The 21903-nt window shown below is 39.2% G+C and overlaps 1 protein-coding gene across 1 annotated transcript in view; it reads left to right on the top strand.

Annotated features, from left to right (window-relative positions):
- DPP10 (dipeptidyl peptidase like 10) overlaps window positions 1–21903 on the top strand; it is a 522334-nt gene that overhangs the window by 323547 nt on the left and 176884 nt on the right. Inside the window, exons 2-3 of the mRNA XM_033163716.1 lie at window positions 15434–15548; window positions 20724–20819. Coding sequence (XP_033019607.1) covers window positions 15434–15548; window positions 20724–20819 — 211 coding nt within the window. The remainder of the gene's footprint in view (window positions 1–15433; window positions 15549–20723; window positions 20820–21903) is intronic.

Here is a 21903-nt window from a genome sequence, read left to right as displayed (position 1 = left end):
GTTGCCAATCCTGAACTAGCGAGTCTGGATACATTGCCCAAATACACTGGAAATGTTTAATTTTAGGGACATCAATATAAATGTCTGTATTCACTGGATCTTGAGATGTTTAGATCAGAACCAACAAGTGCAGTAGGGAGACTTAAGCCTCAAATGAGCAGCATTTGACAGTTATTATGATGGCTGTTTTGGCTAAGAATCTGAAAACATCCCACAGTACCGCTGTAAGATATAAGGTTAGGTGATGGCTGGTTTCAAGAAGTTATGAAATCACAACTTTGGGATATAGTGTTTTCAAATGAAATTCAGATCGAGCTTCATTGTTAAAAGCATGTGGAACCAGTGCCCAAATTATGTGGGGAAGCAGTGACAGACTTGATTTCGTTGGCACCCCCCCCCCAACTCTCACATTCTGTTCTACCGCATTGTTGTGCCACCCCCTGCAGCGTCGCAGCCAGTGTGGTCAAACCAGTCACACCACCCTAAAACCGCCTCTGGGGAAAGGTATGAGCAGCCTGATGTATTTCACAAACTCTTGAGTATCCCAATTTTAGCAAAATTACATGCCCTACATAAAGGTAAAGGGACCCCTGACTGTTAGGTCCAGTCGCGGATGACTCTGGGGTTGCGGCACTCTTCTTGCTTTACTGGCTGAGGGAGCCGGCGTACAGCTTCCGGGTCATGTGGCCAGCATGACTAAGCAACTTCTGACGAACCAGAGCAGCACACGGAAACACCGTTTACCATCCTGCCGGAGCAGTACCTATTTATTTACTTGCACTTTGATGTGCTTTCAAACTGCTAGGTTGGCAGGAGCAGGGACCGAGCAACGGGAGCTCACCCTGTCACGGGGATTCAAACCGCCAACCTTCTGATCGGCAAGCCCTCGGCTCTGTGGTTTAACCCACAGCGCCACCCGCGTCCCTCTATGACCTACATAGTCTTCTAAAATAAAAAAGATAGCTAATGTTGCTTTCAGAAACACAATATGGGGCCAGGATCTAGCTAAGCCCTTTGCAACTTGAAGACTGTTTCAAACTTGGACATGCTGACTGGTACTTGGCTGAGTATTTTAAATTGTAGACAACCTTGTAGAGGGCAAATATATTTTAGGCGTAATCTGGAAATATTGTGACCTTATTTTATACTGCTGTTAAGCAACTGCAAGAAATTGAACATTTGAAACTATTTTTTGGTCAGGGAAAAAGGTGGATGTATAATAATAATTTCCTTTACAGATGCATAAAAGCCTTCCCTTCCTTATATGGAGGGAAACGCCCATGTGCACATTTGGTTCCTGTATTTTCACTGGAAATTTTTATGATTTTTTTCTGCAAGTTTTCCCTTCTGGGATTGTTCAAAATGAGGGAGGAGGAGGGCATTTAAAAAAATACTCATTTGTTTGGGATTGTTCAACACGAGGGATGTGTAGATGTCACCATTACAATTGTCCCAGTGTAATGAAAACTCATTTTGCTTTCCACAAAATGTCTGTTTCATAGTAGCTCATTTAGAAGCCACTCTGAGATGGCAAATTGCTTTACAAATTAAGTGTCGTGTAAATGATTAGTATAGTCATTTTACTTTTACTTTTAAAAGAAATCTGAAGGCAGCCCTGTTTAGGGAAGTTTTTAATGTTTAATGCTGTGTTGTGTTTTTAATATTCGGTTGGGAGCCTCTCAGAGTGGCTGGGGAAACCCAGCCAGATGGGTGGGGTATAAATTATTTTTATTTTATTTTATTTTATTTTATGTCTTCTTGCAAGCTTTAAAAATAACTGAGTTATTTATAGAACTTGCTTTTATTCATACAAGTCTGCAATGTTTTATTAAAAGGTTATGTTTAAAGATCTTATCCTTGACTGCTTTAATTCATTAAAATTTGAATATTAAAACAGGAACTAGACAAAACAAGTGAAGCATGTATGCTTTAAATTCATGTTTAGTTCAAAGGGGAAAAAACTATGTCAAAGTTATAATTAGAATATGCCCTTGAAATGGCCTTTTTGGGTGTTCTCTATTGAGAGACGAGAAACTTAGTTTAAAATTCCCAACACTAGTTTGGAATTGATCCAAAGGGTTTGCTCCAGTCATGAAGGAGCTTCAGTTCAGAGAAGAACCCCTTCTGTATGTGAAATGCCTTTCCTGAATATAAACTCATTCTAGACATGATGTGAAAGCTTAGAAATCCAAACCACTATGTTCAAACTATTACCAACATATTGTATAATGCAATATTGCAATTAATGACAGTGTGTAAAATGTACAAAAAAAATCTATCCCCCCCAAATAATGGATAGCATTGGTGAAACTGATTCCCATCCCCTTGCAGTTCCCTGTAGATCCCCAAAATTTGGAGAGCACCTAAGAGCAGATCTAAGGTGGTGTGGGTGTTTGGAAGGGAGGAGAGGAAGGGAAAGGGATGCCCTATCGTCTGAGTGGAAGTCTACTCTTGTGGCAGTGAATGTTACCCATTGTGCTGGTACCTCTCACCACTCCTTGTCATCTAGCTGGTCCTTGACATATGGCTTCTGCCATGTTTCCTAAGACAATATTTTACTAGGATTATTTCAGGAGCTGAGGTTGAAAGAAAGAAGGAAATCGTTCCATTAGCTCCTGACACTTTAAAAAGCTTAACTTGATGTATCTAGTTCTACACCCTAGGTACTACTCTGAAATAGTACAGTGGTACTTCTGGTTAAGTACTTATTTCGTTCCGGAGGTCCGTTCTTAACCTGAAACTGTTCTTAACCTGAAGCACCACTTTAGCTAATGGGGCCTCCCGCTGCCGCTGCGCCACCAGAGCACAATTTCTGTTCTTATCCTGAAGCAAAATTCTTAACCTGAAGCGTTATTTCTGGGTTAGCGGAGTATGTAACCTGAAGTGTATGTAACCTGAAGTGTATGTAACCCGAGGTACCAATGTATGGCAAAAATCATGACTTTCATTAAATTGGGCAGGCAAAGTGGGATAATGTTCATGTAACGAATGCACCTATTCCCAGAGGTCTCTTCTGAAATGAAGCTGCCTTTGTTCTTTACATGTAATGTGTGTGTTATTTTTTGACTTTTCTGGAGCTGTTAAATGCAAATAAATAATCACCTGGAGTTGAGAGCTAAACATAATAATAAAAAATCTGTATACTACAACTTGGTGCAATTCTAATTTACTAAAAATATAGGGTTGTATCCAATGAAGTTGTCCCATTTGTACAAGGGATATAGTACCTAAATGGTTCTGTTCACTTTCACAAGTAATAAAAAATGGTCTTCCTGAAGATAGCTGTAAACAGCAATAGGTCAGCCCTTTGAACTTTAAAGACAGACTCTCCCCAGGTAGTCCTGACCAACATAACTTATGCACAGAAACAGATTTCCCAATCATATTAGGCTTAAGTCTTGCATTTAAGTCTTATTGAAATGAATGCAGACAGTTAATCATGACTAATTAAATGCCATTGATTTCAATAGAACCTTAGTGTGACATAACATAATCCTGGTGTTACTGGTTCACCACTCAAGTCTTCAGCAAACATACTATCCTTTTAATACTGATAAATATTCATATTTTATATATTACCTATTGATTTATGCTTTGGCTAGAGTTTTTCTGTGCTGCCTTTTGGCAAAAATAAGAAAGGTCCATAAGGTGACTCACAGAGGACAACATACAAATAGAATGTTTAAGTTTAAAAAATCAATTAATTTTTTTAAGGCAACCTACCAGTGGTACTACCCTCCCCTAACACCCCATAACACTGAATGTTGCAGAGATTACTGGTAGGGGTGAAAAGAAGCATCTTATTATACTGTCTGGGAACTTGTTTACAACAAGTTCTTACAACTAAATTTTTGATGTATTTCAATAAAGAAAGAGAATCCAGTCTGATATTTTGTATGTAGAACTGGTGGTTTTGTTTTGCTATATGTTGGGCACTGGTGCAAAATATCAAATAGAACAAAATTCAAAGCCAGAGCCAAAAAAAAAGCCTTTAATGTGTTGTATCTGCTGCAATCCAGTTATGCATAAATAAGTCCAAGTGACATCAATGCACTTATGTAACAAGGAGAAATACTGCATTCATTTTTAGCGTGCCAAAAACTTCCTAACTAAATTGTGATGCAAAATTGCACGTACATAGTGTACTTTGCAGTGCTGTGTAATTTAGTATTTTATATAAGCAACTCAGTGGAAGCATCCTTCTCCCCTAATGGAACAATTAAAAAAAAACCAAGCTCAGCTTAACAAATTGTCACTGAGAATCTCACTCTCTTATCTTGTGTATGAAACTACAATTTTGATATAATTGTGAACCACATAAATGTCATTTTGGCATCAGGAGAGACTTTAAAAATTCTTCCAAGGCGTTTTAAAATCGTTAATTCTGGTGGCAGAGTGTTGTTGCAAAATTTTGTCAAAAATGAAATTTCAGAGATAATTTAGAGACATCTAGAGACAATGGAATGAAAGTTGTTTAAATAAAACTAGCAGTATTTATTATGGGGGAAAGGGTGTTGTTTCCTACTTCACCCTTTGCACCACAGTTTTGTCCAGTGCTACAGGGTGGTGAGCAGGAACACGGGTTGAGCTGGCTCAGGATGGTCATCTTGGCTGCATCTTCCCATTTCCCCATGGCTATTTGATGAAGCCTGAAACCCCTTGATGAGAGATTTGGTGTAAACTGGAAGGACCATGCCCTCCTTGTAATCCACAAACTGAAACTTCTGGTTCACTCAGGCTAGTGTGTTCTTGCCCAATTGTCTTCACTCCTTTAGTGTTCAAGCTGTCACCTTCTTTACGGCTTGATTGGTTTGCTGTAGGATGGCTGTTCATTGCTAGTTGAATAGGATTTTATCTGTGTTCCTGACTAGCTAGTCAGTTCCAGAGTTTTTGCCTTCCTTATAGGAAACATTCATTTTATCATGCTCAGAAAACTAGTTCTGGACTCCCTCTGGGCATCAAATGGGGGCTGCAACCTGGGCTGAAAAAGAATGGGCACTTAGCATGCCCTTGCCTTGGAGCATCCTTAAAATGTCTTGGAAACAGTGGTTCACTTCGGGCCCCTTAGGGGGGCTTGGGTTCATTTGTTCAGTGGTCAGGCTGGGATGCATTATTGGCATCAGGACATCTTCCAAAATAATTGGATCCATTTTCTTGGTATGTGAAATATGGATAAGAACCATAATTTAATAAAAAGTAGTGGTCTGACAAATATTGTGTGGAGTCTCATATTTCTCCTCCACACTACACTCCTGCCCCTGGGCACAACACATGATGGCAAGATTTTATTAAATTAATCTTATTACATAATTTCCATTTTTTCATAATCTGTATTGGAATATGAAATATTAAGGGTTCAAATAAACACATTTATTGATTTGTATAAAGAATGGGCTGAAAATTGATGGAACAAATGACAAAGCACTTTGTCCTATGATTTTTTTGATTTTTTTTGGTCCATAGGGACCAATTTATTGATGGTGGCTGGGGTTCTTTTTACTGCTTGACATTCATTACTTATCGGAACAATGGAGATGGAGAGAGTGTGTATAATAGGAAGCTCCATGGGCAGAGGCTGGTGAAGATTTTTTTCACCCAGACTTCCGCCTCATCCAACTCCTCCATCCCCACACATTGTGTGCTAGAATGGGGGTCTGGATTTACACCAAAATTAGCAAGCAAATTATTGCAATATCACATGCACAATTCCTCCCTTGTATTATTGTGTTCAGTAAGTGCAGATACTTTTAGAATTTTTATGTGTCTGGTAGTTTGAATGTTCTGTCCAAACTCTTGCCCGTACAGGAGATTTTATAAGTCCAAAGTTCTAGTCTGGTGATTTGCAGAGTAGACTTGTTGTCCAGAAAAGCTGATAAAATGTTTACACAGCTGAAGTTCTTCTTATTGCATTATTCAGAGAAACTATTCAATAGGGAATTGGTAGCTTATGGTAGTATGAATTGCTCAAAAAAGAAAATAATATAGGGATAAAAGTAAAAAGAAATGTGATAGATGTGGTATTTGGAAGCAATATTATATTCTTGCTGGCACCTAGAGAGGCGAGAGACTGTGAAATAGTCTAAATGCATTCACTGCCAGTTTGTGACTAATTACCATTTTGGTGTGAAAATGGCTTACTATTCATTATTTTTAGGAATTTCAGAAAGACTTGCTATGTTAAGTATATGCAGTATTAATAGAAATGGGTACTGCAGATGAAGAGAGATGGTCTTTGGCATGAATCTAGGTAACCTGCAAATAGCTTTAGGGAGCAGGTGATTAATTAAAAAGATGAAGGTCAGGAGTTCATACAAATATTAGCTGAGTCATTCAGCATACTTGTTACTAATATATTTAGAACAATGGAGTACTGTACATTAAAAAACATTTTATATTGGTGTAATTCCCTTGATTTCATTGAAGGTTAATTTATTATAAGGGGTATTTATATATGAAAAATAAGTGAATTATACAACAGATGTATCTAAAACTGCTTGGTTTAATGTATTGGCTTCTTCCACCTTCCCCAGTAACAGTTACATTTTTAATTTGTGATATTTTAATGTATTTTAATATTTGTTGGAAGCTGCCCAGAGTGGCTGGGGAACAAATAAATAATAATAATAATAATTATTATTATTATTATTATTATTATTATTATTATTATTATTATTATTATATCTGTAAGTACAGTATGGAACTATGATAAATAAAACAGCTAGAGTTGAAACCACAGCATTTTACATTTTTGGAAGTACCGGTAGTTAAATTTTGTGTAAATTCACAAAAGAGTTGTTTTCAGTAGCAAGACTAATGGGTTATATCCAACATTTGTAATACTCGGAGAGTTGTTGTTGTTCAGTTGTTCAGTCGTGTCCGACTCTTCGTGACCCCATGGACCAGAGCACGCCAGGCACACGTATCCTTCACTGCCTCCCACAGTTTGGCCAAACTCATGTTAGTGGCTTCGAGAACACTGTCCAACCATCTCATCCTCTGTCGTACCCTTCTCCTTGTGCCCTCCATCTTTCCCAACATCAGGGTCTTTTCCAGGGAGTCTTCTCTTCTCATGAGGTGGCCAAAGTACTGGAGCCTCAACTTCAGGACCTGCCCTTCCAGTGAGCACTCAGGGCCGATTACTCGGAGAGTAGACTCATTTAAATCAATGGACTTAAAATAGTTTAGTCAATCAGTTTCAATGGGTCTACTCTGCATACAATTTACAGCTACCTAAAAAAATACGTCTGTGTTACTGTTTTTTAAAAAGAATAACTTTGGGTGATCGCTTGTTGTTTAATTGGAGGTGGGGGTGCACCGGTGCAATTTATTCTACCTTTAAGTTGTAGGTTAAAGAGGGAAACTTCATATTCAGCAATTAACCAAAAAACTCACCTATCAGAGTTTTTCTATTTTTCTAGATCTGATCCCCCCCCCAAAAAAGTCTTTTTCACACTCCCTCAGAATGGCTTTAACATTCCTTTTCATAGAAGTGGATGAAATTTACAGCCAGGGCAGCCCCTGTAGAGTCCCAAATATAAATAAATACATCCAGGGGAGCTAATGCAGCACACTTTTAAATGTATATAAAGTGTAATTTGAATTTACAGTCTATAACATGCATTTTCAGCTGGAATTGACAGAAAATTTAGAAGCAGGTCTACCCATTCTGCTGGAAGGAAACCTGCCAAATAGCATGGATACAATCAGGGCAATGGTAGTTATGGGGGGTGGGGGGAGACAGGAAACTTCCCAATAAAGTTTGTGATGGCAGAAATGTAGCTCCTCCCCTAGTAAGGAGCCTATGTCCCAGGTCATTGGTGGGGCCGGATTTCTGCCATCTATGGGGATACAGCTTTTTCCTAAGCGAGAGACATCTCTCAGTTGGCTTGCAAAGAGGAAGGCTGGTAGTCCGGAGTGGAGAAGACAAAGAATCTGCAGGAAATACTGTGGTGGGGAAAATGTCAGTTTCCTAGCAAGGACCTTGTTACCCCAAGCATTACTGGTGGTGGTGAACCTATCCTATGCCCTTCCCCTTGTACAGTTTAATTTTTTTTAATTCCTCCTGCAACTGATTGAGATTGGACTGCCCTAGGAAAATAATTCACTAAGATTGAAAACTAGATCAATTAATCAAAATGAAAGAGCCCTTTACTTCCCCCCCCCCACCATTTGTTTATTGAGCTCTGGGTATTTCCTAAATCAGCTTGGTTTCATTACTCAGAAAAATAAACAAAACTGTTGTACATTTTTCAGTCAGCTGATATCACTGATTGTCTTAGAGTCTCTGAACTAACCTGAAATACCTCGTTAATGGCTTGATCCAAATCAGAAACATTAGAATGTTTCCCAAATCACCCAAATCTACCTTTAAATAAATACTCTATTTTTAATCTGACCATTGTCTGGATTTTGGGCATTCTGTCCTACAGCAGATGTTTCCAAATTCTCTGTGGTTCTCTCCACCAGTTTGGCACTCAGCTATGGGCTTTGTCTTCAGTCACTGAATAAACAATCATTATCCCATATATTCACTAAATGTATTTTTAACCATCATTTAGACATACATTACATTACTTGATACAAAATCAATTCAGATTTATTCCAATTTATCTATACTAGACCATGTCAGAAGCACTTGCAAAACCACACACAGGGGAGAATCCAGTCAGTCACTAACCATTAAGCACACATAGTTCTGTGAAAATTGCAACTTACTTCACATTGTTAGTCTGCCAGTTGTGTGGGGTGTGAAGTATATCTATTCAAATAGGTTTCATATGCTGGAAATGCATTCCTCTGCTCTAACAGAAAATTGAGGGGACCCTTAATCTGCTTCTCATATGGTTATACATTGACCATCATATAAAGAATAATGATGACCTAATGCCAGGAAGATGGATATTATTAGCTTTCTAAGGCTGCAATCCTGTGCAAAAAGCACATTCAACACAATAAAATAAAAGGATAAAACCTTTCTACAGACATACAATCTGAAATATGCTCTTAATTGAATTAGGTTACTATTATTCGCCCTCCCCAAACTGTACAGCTTGACTAAGTGCTTCCGTTTCAGAACTGGAAGGAGATTAAAATACATTAATTTTGATACAAAAGAGGTAACAAGTAGCAAACACCTCTTTATTTTCCACGAAAACTGGTACATTGCCTAATACAGGCACGGCGGCTTACCCCCTGCGTTTGAGGGGGCTGGCACCGCACAACATGCTCACACCACACACGTACACCGCATGATGTGCTGATGTGTTGCATATATGCTTTGCAGCTTGCATGCATGACACGAGTATGTCATGTGGCATGTATGAGTGACGTGAGCATGTTGTGTGGCATACATGCAAAGTGTGTGCATGTTGCTATGGGATATTGAAGGAGCCCATCCTCCTCCTTGAAAATTTTGGTGGAGCAAGGTCCTTCAGCCCCTGCTAGCTGGTGCCCCTGGCCTAATACCAAAGCATGATTTTGAAATGAATTGAGGACATTTGCTTTTTGCTCTGAGGCAAACCACTAGGTTTGAGGATTTTGGCATAAGATGTTTTTTCAGTGAAATGTTCTGACCTTAAGTATTCTGAATTGCATATGATAAACCTAATTCTGGACACCAATAATCAGTTTTTTGTTTGTAGTATGTACGTTATTATCATACAATTGGTTATGACTTTTAAAAATGAAGGAAATTAATAAAATGTGTCTGTCACTGTGGTTTGCTAGTTTGTGAGAAGTGATTTAATTATCAATTTACTTATTGTTATTTTAGAAAGCTTGTGTCTAAAATGACCTCATATATTATTGTGTTACCAAGTGTAAGCAATAGTTGTTTCTGCTGATCAGTGAGATATTTGGAATGGTTTGGCAATAAAACTTCCTCCCAAATATATGTTGTGTGCACATCTGGTACATGTAAGAGTGTGTGGTGGTCACATCCTTCTCTGCCATGTGGCCTCCAGAAGGTTGTCTAAGGGTGAATGTAGCCCTTAGACCACAAAAGGCCAGCCACCTCGATCGAAAAAGTTTCTTCCAAAAAGTCAATTTTACAAGATGTTTTCCTTCATCATAGACTCAGGAGAAAAGGAAAGAAATATTCTCTTCCATTGGGTCAATGTGTTTAACCTTTAAATGCACTTGTACTTTACTACTATGGAAGTTTTCTTGCTAGCAGATAGCTTTACTGCCAATCTGCCCTGAGAAGCATATTCTTCTAATGGACAAAAGACACTTTTTCTTCAAGTTTGCTCAGTGGAATCCAGCATGCTTGAGTCTTAATAATCAGCTTCTGGTGACTGGACATTACTATACCTGGAGTAAACATTACAGAAAGGAAGCCATAAGCAAAGAAACATTTTTATTAGAAATATAATGATTTTTTTAAAAACCCAGCCAAATAACACAATAATTTTGAGACTTGTCAACATTTGAGTGTAACACTGATACAGTAAAATGGTCTTGACAAAACTCTTTATGTGTGATTTTTAAGTGTGAGAGCTTGTTTGACATATGAGAATAGGCTAAAGGAAGGAGGAACCACTTTGGAGTGATACTTTCATCTAAAAGCATTTGACATCTATATTGGCATTGAGTTATACAGGGTTACAACAATTTTAGGATACCCCAAGTTCAATATTTTTCTTTGCAGATTATTTAATGTGTTTTACCGTTCAGATTAATGGAAGGTAAAAAATAACCTTATTGGTTTCTGTTAGTGGCATGCTTCTTGGGAGAGATACTGGGTTGTAGCCAACGAAGTAATGCTCAGAGTACCCATGGGCATGACTAAAGTTCATTTTGTGTTGTGCAACATATTTTTTGAGAAACCAGAGAATAGGTTTTGATACTGTGCTAGCTGCCGCTGCATTGGCAAGTGGCTGCCAGAGCAAGGACAGCCCATGAATTGCATCTTTCTATGCCATATAGTTAAAGCTATGGTTTTCCCAGTAGTAATGTATGGAAGTGAGAGCTGGACCATAAAGAAGGCTGATCGCCGAAGAATTGATGCTTTTGAATTATGGTGCTGGAGGAGACTCTTGAGAGTCCCATGGACTGCAAGAAGATCAAACCTATCCATTCTTAAAGAAATCAGCCCTGAGTGCTCACTAGAAGGACAGATCCTGAAGTTGAGGCTCCAGTACTTTGGCCACTCATGAGAAGAGAAGACTCCCTGGAAAAGACCCTGGTGTTGGGAAAGATGGAGGGCACAAGGAGAAGGGGACGACAGAGGATGAGATGGTTGGACAGTGTTCTCGAAGCTACCAACATGACTCTGACCAAACTGCGGGAGGCAGTGGAAGACGAAGACAGGAGTGCCTGGTGTGCTCTGGTCCATGGGGTCACGAAGAGTCGGACACGACTAAACGACTAAACAACAACAAATGCCTGTCTCCAGCTTTAAGTTTTGTATGTACACAGAAAATAAGATTCCATGGGTTTATTGGTATGCATTCTATGCACAATGCATTCATACACAAAACAATACAGAATCGTTTAGTAAATTAGGCCAAGAATCAAAAGAACAAGAACACAGTTTATTATATATTCTTTAAAAAAGCACATCAAAATACGGTTATTTAGGCATCTCTGTAGCCAATAAAATAGAGAAATTAAAAATGAGTACGGTAGTTGGAAACTCTGCTTTATGAAATGGTACTTAAAAATTTGTTCTCCTTGCCCTAACATTTGGGAGAGTAATGCAGCCACAAGCAATATTAACAGAATTCATAGTTCCAAACTGAACAACAGTAGAATACACACACAAGAAAAACAAATACATTTAATGAACTTCAAAATTTGCAGCAGTAAAGAGATTCATCGAGTTGCAAATGCAAACACACATGAATTTCAATTAGTCCTTTGCAAAGTTGGGAAAATTATTTTGTTTCAGATTTTTCTTTTCTTCTATATTGGTTACAAATAGAATATAATTGACCAAAATAAAATGGGCCTGATTGAAATATATTTGTGTTGAATTGCATGATCTTCTGTCCACCCACACTAGAGATTGATGCTTCTCACTATTGATAGAGGACATGACTGGAGGGCTGGATGTAGACACATCAAAGAAGCAATTCAGTTAAACACATTGTAAACTCATACAGGGAAATCCGGTAGGGAAAGTGCCATCTGGTGTCAGTGTTATATCACATATACAACACTTATAAAACACTTTTCTTTACCAATCTAGTCCCAGGTCACATTGGCAGTGTGGGGAAGGTTAGCCTGTGCAACCCCATTCTTCAGGCACTGTTTTGATGTGTTGCAGGGGTGTCATCTGAACACCCTACAGTTTCACAGTAATGGCCTCAATTTTACAAAGTGAAAGGCAGCATCTTTGCGTTTTTAAACACATGCAACTAGATCTGTCAATCTCAGTGACTTTCATTAGGCTACTTCTCTGGCTTGGTAACTTTCATACACTTCTTTGTAGAGCAGGCAAGCTCCCCCTTCACCACTTTTCTAAACTCGTACACCAAATCAAACTTTAAATCCTTCCCAATGATGTCTTTAAAATCATCTTTTTCATCACCTGTTTATGTCTGCATTTGTCAATACTGAATAGAGAACTCCAAGGGAGGTTTTAAGGTATTCTTTATAGGTCTAGGAATCTGCAAGGCCATAGTTGTAAGGCAGCTCTATATCAATGCAAGATCTACAAATCAGTACCAGCTTTTAGATAGGTGCTCGTTTCCTACTCCTTTAAGCATGATAAAAAGGGTTGAATAATGGACAGTATGTGTAGTAGCACAACAGTCAGGGATACTGAAATATTAGAATTAGTGGTAACCCTGTATCTGTTTTCAGATTCTGGTGATTCAGAATTGTAGCATAAATATTTTTGAAAGCATTAGTCCTACTACATTATTAATTCATGTTAAACTTGAATAAAAGCAACAGGGTACCACATTTTTAGGATTGGGACTTAATTAGCAAAGACAATAATGGCCATACTTTCCATAACGGGTGAATTGTGTGATCAGATTTTTCAGTATATAGTTTGTAATGATATGAATGATGCATTATTATGCTGTGTAAGTTCTATAAAGGAATTGGATATACATAAACATGTTTAGGATTGCAGTTTTGGTGCATTTAATATATTGCTTGTAATCATGACCAATAACTAATTTAAACCTAAAATTACATATTTTCTATAGCCATGGTTTGTGAATGACATATAAGAGAAAGTATTGTATAGTGTTGGAATATGCAGTATATTAATTTTCAAGCTGGCAGAATTTAGCAGCCAGATTGCTTATTGGGGCAAGATGAACTGAGCATTTAACACCAGTCCTAGTTAGTCCAACTGTAGTAGGGTGCCAATTAGTTTATGAGCCCAATTCAAAGTGCTGGTTTTGACCTATAAAATGACTCAGGATTGTAATACTCAAGGATCGCCTCTCCTTCTATGAACCAACCTGAACCCTGCAATCATCATCTGATGTCTTTCTTAGTGTGCCTCCTCCATGAGAGGTCTAGAAAGTGGCAACATGAAAATTGGCCTTTTCTGTGGTGGCTCCCCATTTGTGGACTGCTCTCCACAGGGAGACTCTCCTCGCATCTTTGTTACATATATTTAGGCACCATGTAAAAACTTTCCACTTCAATCAGACCTTTGGCTGATTAAACAATTTATGGTCTTTTAAACATGTTGGCGGGCAGCAGGTGATATTTTGTGCTTTTATGCTATAAACCCCCCTGTGATTTTCAGATGAAAGGTGGTATATAAATTTTAATAAAATAAAATAGTAATAGTAATAGTAATAGTAATAAATTGCTTGCAGGAAAAAAACTGCTTTCAACTACATTAACCTAGAAAATCACAGGAGTAAAGTGATGAAATCTTGGATTATTATACAGTACTAGCATGCTGTTCTCTCTTGCCATTTTCATGCATGAATTATAGTGGAACTGAAGCATGCATGTGCAGAATGGGTGGGGGAGTAGCAACGTCCAATGGTATTCTTTTTTGTGTCACATTATGCCCACTAGTGTGAGTGAAATTTAGTGTGACATGCTAGTGGCATTTAGTTACACTAATGTTGTTTTATCACACACACACACACACACATTTGGGCCCAATAACAACATTTGGATCTCCACATTTAGTAGTTTATCTGCTATTTAGTAGGGTTAGAAGTGGTGCAGTATACCCCAGGAGACTCTCTCATTGTGCAAGGACCCCTGAAGCAGGGCTGTAGCTAGGGGGTGGCGAGGTGGGCCCCCGCCAGGGGCACAGGTGGGGGGGGCGCAAAATCAGCTTAAAATATGTCCATAAATATGACTATAAAAATATTAATTTTTGCCTCATAAGAAAAGGTTTTAAATAGAGGGAGAATTGAATCATGGAGGTTGGAGGAGAGGTGGAAAGAAAAGCTAATTTGTTCATGGTTAGGGGGTGCAATCTGGATGGTTCTGCCAGGGGTGCAAGATCACCTAGCTACGGCTCTGCCCTGAAGTATGAAGAAATTTAAACTTTTGCATGCTATTTTCAACCAACAGTCCCTGTAGCCCCCATGAGTCTGAAAACCTCTAGCAAGTTCCATATCAAACTTTTAGGATGCCAACAGAATTTGCAACTTTCGTCCCGTCCTTAGCAAGTCTGCCTCCTGATAATGCTAGCCCTGGATCATAGCACAGATGATAATTTTAATTGGTTGTTTGGTCTATAAGAATGTAACAAAATTTGTGTTAGCTCTATGTTTTGATAGCATGTCAAAGTGATATAACAATATAAAATCTAGCACATACTTTATTATTCTCTTGCTGTCTTTTTAAGATAGGCAGAGAGAATTTATTTTATTGCAGGATTTTATTTAGGTCTCTATTGCCTAGTGTGTGTAGGAGTTGGGGCACACAAAAATCCTAGAGGAAGCTATATTCTTGCAATTGTAGAATTTCTTCAATGCTACTACATAATAATGTTGATTTTTATGAGTAAAACAAGAGCAGCATATAAAACATATCATTATATAAATAAATGATGTTCAATTTAAAATGGAATGACCAGATCATCGGGCAAATGTTTATTTGGTTCTGAATAGGACATTTAGCACTGCACATTAAAATCCATGTGTATTTAAACCATTATGGCCTACACCACTTCAGGTTGAATTATAGTAAATTGCTGTATTTTATTTCCCTAATTATCTGGTGAAATGCTAGTTCATGTTGTCCTGAAGTTTATCTTCAGTACATTAGATCTCTATTCACATTTCAATAGCACTCTTATTCCCTCAATTTGATTATTGTTTTGGTGTGTATGTCTGGGGTAGGTGAGTGACATTTATAATATCACTTATTGATGTTATATATAATGAATTACACATCTATAAATAATTAAATGAACTCATGAGAAAGGAGCTCTGATAACTAAATCTCATACTGTTTGGTGTGAATTACAAAATACTGTTTTTCTCCCTCTCCCCAGGAAATTGGAAGCAACAGCCCACCACAAAGGAACTGGAAGGGAATAGCAATTGCACTGCTGGTGATCCTAGTCGTATGTTCACTCATCACAATGTCTGTCATTCTTTTAACACCAGGTAGGATTTATTTATTATTTACTTACCCTATTATTGAACCCATTATTGTGTTTTGTAGGCCCAAGAACATTGAGCTTGCAGGAGTCAAGGCTGTTGATGCAATTAGTAATAGACAGGACAAACCACTTGGGTTGAAATCAACTGTATTTATTACAGATGTCAGAAGGTCTTGGCTCTAGGCATTGGGCTTGCATCCCAAATCAGCCAACCTGGTCCACTGCTTGGTAGTTACGTTGGGATTGATCTTATATTATGGACCACCCTATGATGCACATCAAATCAAGACAGTGCTATGAGAAGCCATTAGGTCTCTTTGTGTGGGGGTCTGCAGCCTGTCCACCTCCATCTGGAGGTCTCGACAGAGCACCCCTTTGCTGGGGTACCCCAAAACTTGGATTGTGTGGGGGGGGCATGCCTGTCCCCTCCAGCTAGCCCAGGGATCCAATCCCAATGTCTTCTCCGCCAGAAAGTTCTGGTAGTTGCTATGAAGTAGACAAAACCCCAGACAGGCCCAGTTTCTACTCTGCCTGCCCGTCTCACTATAAGGCTGACTTGGTCCCAAACCAAACTGAAACTAGACTGGCACCCAAATAACCAGTCTACAGACATGTCTGCATTTGTTCCACCTCAACCCTGTCAATTACCTTCCCCAGAAAGAAAGTATTTGTGACTGAGTGACAGTTGTTAAAATGAATTGGATCCAGGGCTGGCTTTTTCAGTTGTTGTTTTGCCACTACCTCCTTTAAGGTGACAGGCACCAATCCCTCATGCAAAGAAGCATACTCAACTTTCTGGACCCAACCAATCAAAACAGATTATTTTGCAGCAGTACACAGAACACATACAACTGAGCCAGTTATAAACAAGAATCTGTGACTTTGTCTTCCGTGAGGTTACAGTACATAGCTGCATCTGAGGTATGCAGATAATTGGTTTGGTTTGGTCAAGTAACTTTGGGCTTTGGGTTGTGTGGTCAGAAACTTCTTTGATTGATAGAGGATGACTAAATCTCTTTATAAATATTTCAGTTATGGTGGTTCTAGTCCTACCTACAGAATGAAGTCCAGAGATTAGCATCAGGAGAGTGCTTTTTCACAGCCTGGGGTGCTGCAGGGCACTATTTTAATGTTATTTAATAGTTACATGAAGCTGCTGGAGATATCAATAAGAGTTTGGGGACAAGGTGCCATCAGTACAGTGATGACATCCAGCTCTTTCTCCATAACATCTGAATCAGGAGAGGTTTTGCAGGACGTGGACTAAGGCCCGAACACAATGGTGGGATAGATGAGGGAAAATAAACTGAGCTTGAATATTTGCTATGCCCTTCTTATGATGTGTTGTTGACAGAGGATGCCTTTATCAATGGCATCTTTACAGCCCAAACCTTGATTTGAAGATTTGAAAGAATTTTGGTGATGGGATAAAGAATGGAAGAAACAATAGCAGAACAATTTCACTGTTGGGCATAAAGCAAAATAATTATCAAAACTATAACTATCATAGCTTGTGTCTTATAAAATCCTGAGCAGCACCAGTTTGAGGGCTTCAATACAGCCTTTACTGGATCTAAGTCGTTCACTAGGCCTGCTAAGGTCTGGGAGTCAGCAAGAAGGAATAATAAAAGATTGCAGGAGGACATCCCAAGTACTCTAGTTGTATGTTTGATGTTCAGTGTTCATGATCGCTTATGTCAAATTACATGACCACATTACAGCCCCTGAAATAATGTCCAGCAAATTAGTGATAACTAAACCCTTTCCAAGAAGGAATGGATCATAGTCATAGTGAAGTACATGAACACTTTCCTGTTGGTCAACATTAGCTAAATCTCCTGCTTAGTTTTCTGCAATTATGATTTTGGATTTTGTTGGAGCTTTTAAACTGCTCAGAATTCTATTCTGGCTTTCAATCTATACTCAGTATCTATATCTTAACTTCAAATTTAAAAATCTACCAGCCAGTTAAGAAATTGGGAAATGTCATACTGTCAATGAATAATTTAATATAATCTTGAATGGAGATGGAAAATGTATAGCCTATTGTGAAATGTGAGAATAAACATTAAGGAGAAAGGAATATGCTCCAGTAAGAGGCAAGAAATATAAAGTATGCATATGAATTCACACAGATATCAAAAGAAATGTTCCCCTGGTTACAGGATTCAGAAAGTTTTTTGCAGTATGAAGGGGAAATACTTTTACTGCATTGTATAAACTGTGCATTGTGAATTTGTGAGATTTCTGAAGCCAGAACAACATTTCTTGAAACGTTAGACAAAGGTAGCAACATAGATTTAGTACAAAAAAACTAAAAGGTTGGACAGCGATGTGATGTGAATTTTCCAGCTTACATACAAAAAGATGCGTCATTTTTCAAGAGAATGTGTGGCTTTCAATACCATCTTCAGTAATGTTATATGGTAAAGTATATTTTCAAAAACATGCAACAAAGCCAGCTTTTCAGAATCTTCAACAAAGCTGCTACATCCATCTAATGGTTTAAAGGGTTCTCCCCCACCCTCAATGGTTTCATGAGATTCTTTTAGGGTTTCAAAAAAGTGCCAGTTTTATTTAACATTTAGTGTGCTGGCCCCGGAAGTGCCCGGCCCTGAGGACTCTGGGTGGGATAACTAGAAACTCACCCGGGGCCGAGCGGGGCATGGTCAGCAGTCCACCAGGGGGTCAGTCCGGCAAAAAGCAAGACAGGAAGCAGGGCAAAGTACAGGTCGGGATCAGGTACGAGGACACAGGCAGGCACATGGTAGCAACTGTGTCGCTCATGCAACTTGGGGCTGGCTTTTATCTGCCGCGAGGAATAGGGCAGCCCCGATCCTCTGGTGACTCACCTCTCCTTCTGGCCTGGAGGCGAGCACTCCTCCTGCAGGAACTTAGTTCCCTTCGCCTCTCTGCCCCGAGCCTCTGCAGCTCAGGAGAGGCTGGTGGGTTACTGGACCCAGGGGCAACCTCAGCTTCCCCTGACGGGGCTGGGATTGGAGCACCTTCAGGCAATGGGTCCTCCATCACATCAGGAACCAGAGCAGACTCAGCAGATGCCTACACCTGAGGATCCAGCACAGGTGAGGACCCTCCAGACTCAAGCCCTAGCCCCAGCTCTGCTGGTTCTGGAGGCGGGGAATCCTGTGCAGGCTGGGATCCCTCAGGCTTAGCATCCAAGTCTGAAACCCAGGCCATCACATTTAGTGATTTGCAAATAAATTTACAGAATCCTGAATTGAAGATGATTATAGCAAAGAAACAGGGAGCTCAGAAAATGTTGCCATAGAGGGGGAAAACACCTCATTAAGTAATTACATGTATTGTGAATATTAATGCTTCCTAGGGACCAAAACGATCAGCTGGCAGGTAAGAGCTGTTTGGCAGTGGAACAGATTCCCATGAGAGGTGGTGGACTCTCCTTCCTTGGAGGTTTTTAAGCAGAGGTTGGATGGCCATCTGTCATGGATGCTTTAGCTGAGATTCCTGCATTGCAGGGGGTTGGACTAGATGACTCCTGGGTCCCTTATAACTCTTAAGATTCTATGATTCTATGAAATCCCAGAAAACTACTAGCTTCTGCTGTTGACCAGTAGTCTGACTGGAAGGAATTATGAAGAGTCAGTTGGAGGCACATGGGCAGTGTGATGGCAAATGTCTGCTGAGTCAGTAATAGTGCATGGTATTAGCATGGCCACTGCCTCATGACATCCTTTGGAAATTGGGGCCTCCTACCTTTTTCAGCAGCATTCAGTATTAGATTGCTAGTGTATGGTGGAAGGGGTATTAATACTGTTGAGGGTGGAATGTAAGGGGCAGAATTGCATTTTTATTGGGGGATTCATAAACTATATTTTGACTGGGATTAAGGCTTTCAAATGAAGAGTTGTGTGCTTCAAGGGAAGTAGGGTTAGTGTAAATGCGGATGAAGTGAGGAGTTCAACATTTTTTATATATTGTATTTTAATTTGGTTGTGTATTTTTATATAGTCTTTCTTTGTAAACTTGTCATCTAAAAGTCCAAATATAATGGTATATTATCTCAATTCGGACTTGCCTGTTTTAGCTGTTTTTATCCCCTCTGTAAATTCACAGAGAAACTTAGCAGACTTTGTAATCGTTCTTTTACTCCATTGGGCACCAACCTTTTAGGGCTTGTGGGCCGATTTGCAAACCAGAGGAACCATGCTAGAATTTTTCTTTCAGGCCTAATTTAAGCTGGGGGGGGCATCCAGTAGGTGTCAGGAAAGACAAGCATGAGCTTGTAGAAAAGGTTGTACTTGTCTGTCTTAAGCTCTTACAGTAAAATGCTGTGAGCTGAGAAGAGAGGTCTGCACAGCAAGTATTTAAAGGTGCAGATTACTTAGGACTCAGCTAGACTGGTAAAGAAAAAGCATTTTATATGTGTTGTATATGCAATATAACACTGTGACACCAGATGGTGCTGTGGAGTCCCATCTTTCCCTATTGGATTTCCCTGTATGGTTTACAACATGTTTAACAGAATCGCTTCTTTGACAGGTCTAGATCCAGCCTTAGTCTTGCCAGAACGGGGGGGGGGGGGGGGAGAGAGAGAGAAAGAGAGAGAGAAAGAGAGAGAACAAGAACCCTGAACAAATTCCAGATGGGGAAAAATGTGCTCAGATTATAAGGTGACAGTGAGATTCAATATTTAATTTGCAAGTTCTCTCTTCTGCAAGTTACCTAGTATTCTATGGCTTTAAAATGTCAGGAAAGATGCTCAAGCAAGCAATTATGTCCCCTGGACCATGGCATCACCTGCCGCAGGTGATATGGTTGCAGGACTGGACGAGGGAACACTGTCTCTAGTCTCCTGCAGGCTTTCACCCTGTAGTTGGCTGCATCCAGCAACCAGAGGGCTTTCCCACATTCCTGTAAACGTAAATCTTGAAAGAAGCTGTGCTTGCCTAGAATTCTGCAGAACTCACATATGTATGTGTGAGATTACAGCCAGCCAAAATTGTATGTGATTCCCCTGCCTCCGATAATATTTTATCTGTGGGTACTGTTGCTGAAATACAAATCTGTATTTTTCATGAATGGGAAGGATTCAGCTTCCAATATGGGTCTGGTGTTGTGTGAAGTCTTTGATAATTTAATCAGGGTTTTCTATATAAAAAGTGTGATTTGCTGATTCAGTTTTCTTTTTTCTTTTTAGATGAACTGTCAAATTCATCAGAAAGCAGATTGTCTTTAGAAGACCTCTTCAGAAAAGAATTTATAGTTCACAATCCAGAAGCCAAATGGATCAATGGTATGTTGCACATACTTTTTTTTAGTACTGTATAGAAAGATCTGAGAATGGGAATATTAGAGGGGAAATCAGTTGCTATACCAACCAAACTCTTAATCTAGTGATGAGGTCTACACGTGAGAATTTTCTTCCTATTGAGGATTGGTCTTAAGATCTGGACAACCTATGATTTATCATGTTGTGAAACTTCAGGTGCCCAAGTGTCCAAATAATTCCACCATAACTGCATCTATACAAAAATTATGAAAAAACTTCTAATCCATATTTCATTGTGGTACTGATTGTTGTAAATAAGCTGATGTATGGCTCAAGAAACTAAACAGCTTGCAGACCATCTTATGTGAGATGAGGAAAAGCTGTGAGTTTGGTTGTGAATAAATCTCCTGGAACAAGTTTGGAACTGGGAAAAGGTCCTGATGCATAAGGAAGATTAGGCACAGGTAGTGCAGAGAAGAGGAGGCTGAAAGAAACATATAATTGGCTAATAAAAAATTCTCACAAACTGATATGCTTGCATGATAACTGTATCTGTTGAAGTTGCCTTTTCTGAACAACAATTAAAGGTGTCTTCTTTTGCCTCTGGATATTTAAATAATGTTAAAAATCAGTACAGCAAAACATACAACTGTAAAATCACATAACTTTAAAAAAGCATTTTCACAGCATTTTTTATATGTGTGTAGATTCCACCCAGATGTCCTAATGATGCCAGAAGACTTGAGATTTGTCAATGTTCAAATGAGGTCACTGTTACCATTATATAGCCCTTATCTCACAATATTCATGCACTAGGGCGTATATACTACTACTAATAACTTATTATATATACCCCACCGATCTGGCTGGGTTTTCCCAGCCACTCTATATGCTATTGCTTCCTCCTGTCTTACCCACTTGCTTCAGCCTGGGCCGCCTCTTCTATCCCTAGACCACTATTATATTTTCCTGGTTTCTCACCTTCCTCCTCTTTTTACTGCATCTATTTTGACTCAGTGGTGAACTGCCAAATTTTGTGGGAGATGTAGTATTGAGTGGTTCCAGATGTTGCTGCTTAAATTGTTCTCCAGGGCCAGCTACCTAGGTT

This window comes from Lacerta agilis, chromosome 1 (genome assembly GCF_009819535.1).
Source record: "Lacerta agilis isolate rLacAgi1 chromosome 1, rLacAgi1.pri, whole genome shotgun sequence".
NCBI classification, from domain to species: Eukaryota; Metazoa; Chordata; class Lepidosauria; order Squamata; family Lacertidae; genus Lacerta; species Lacerta agilis.
This window is presented reverse-complemented; position numbering and strand designations above follow the sequence as displayed.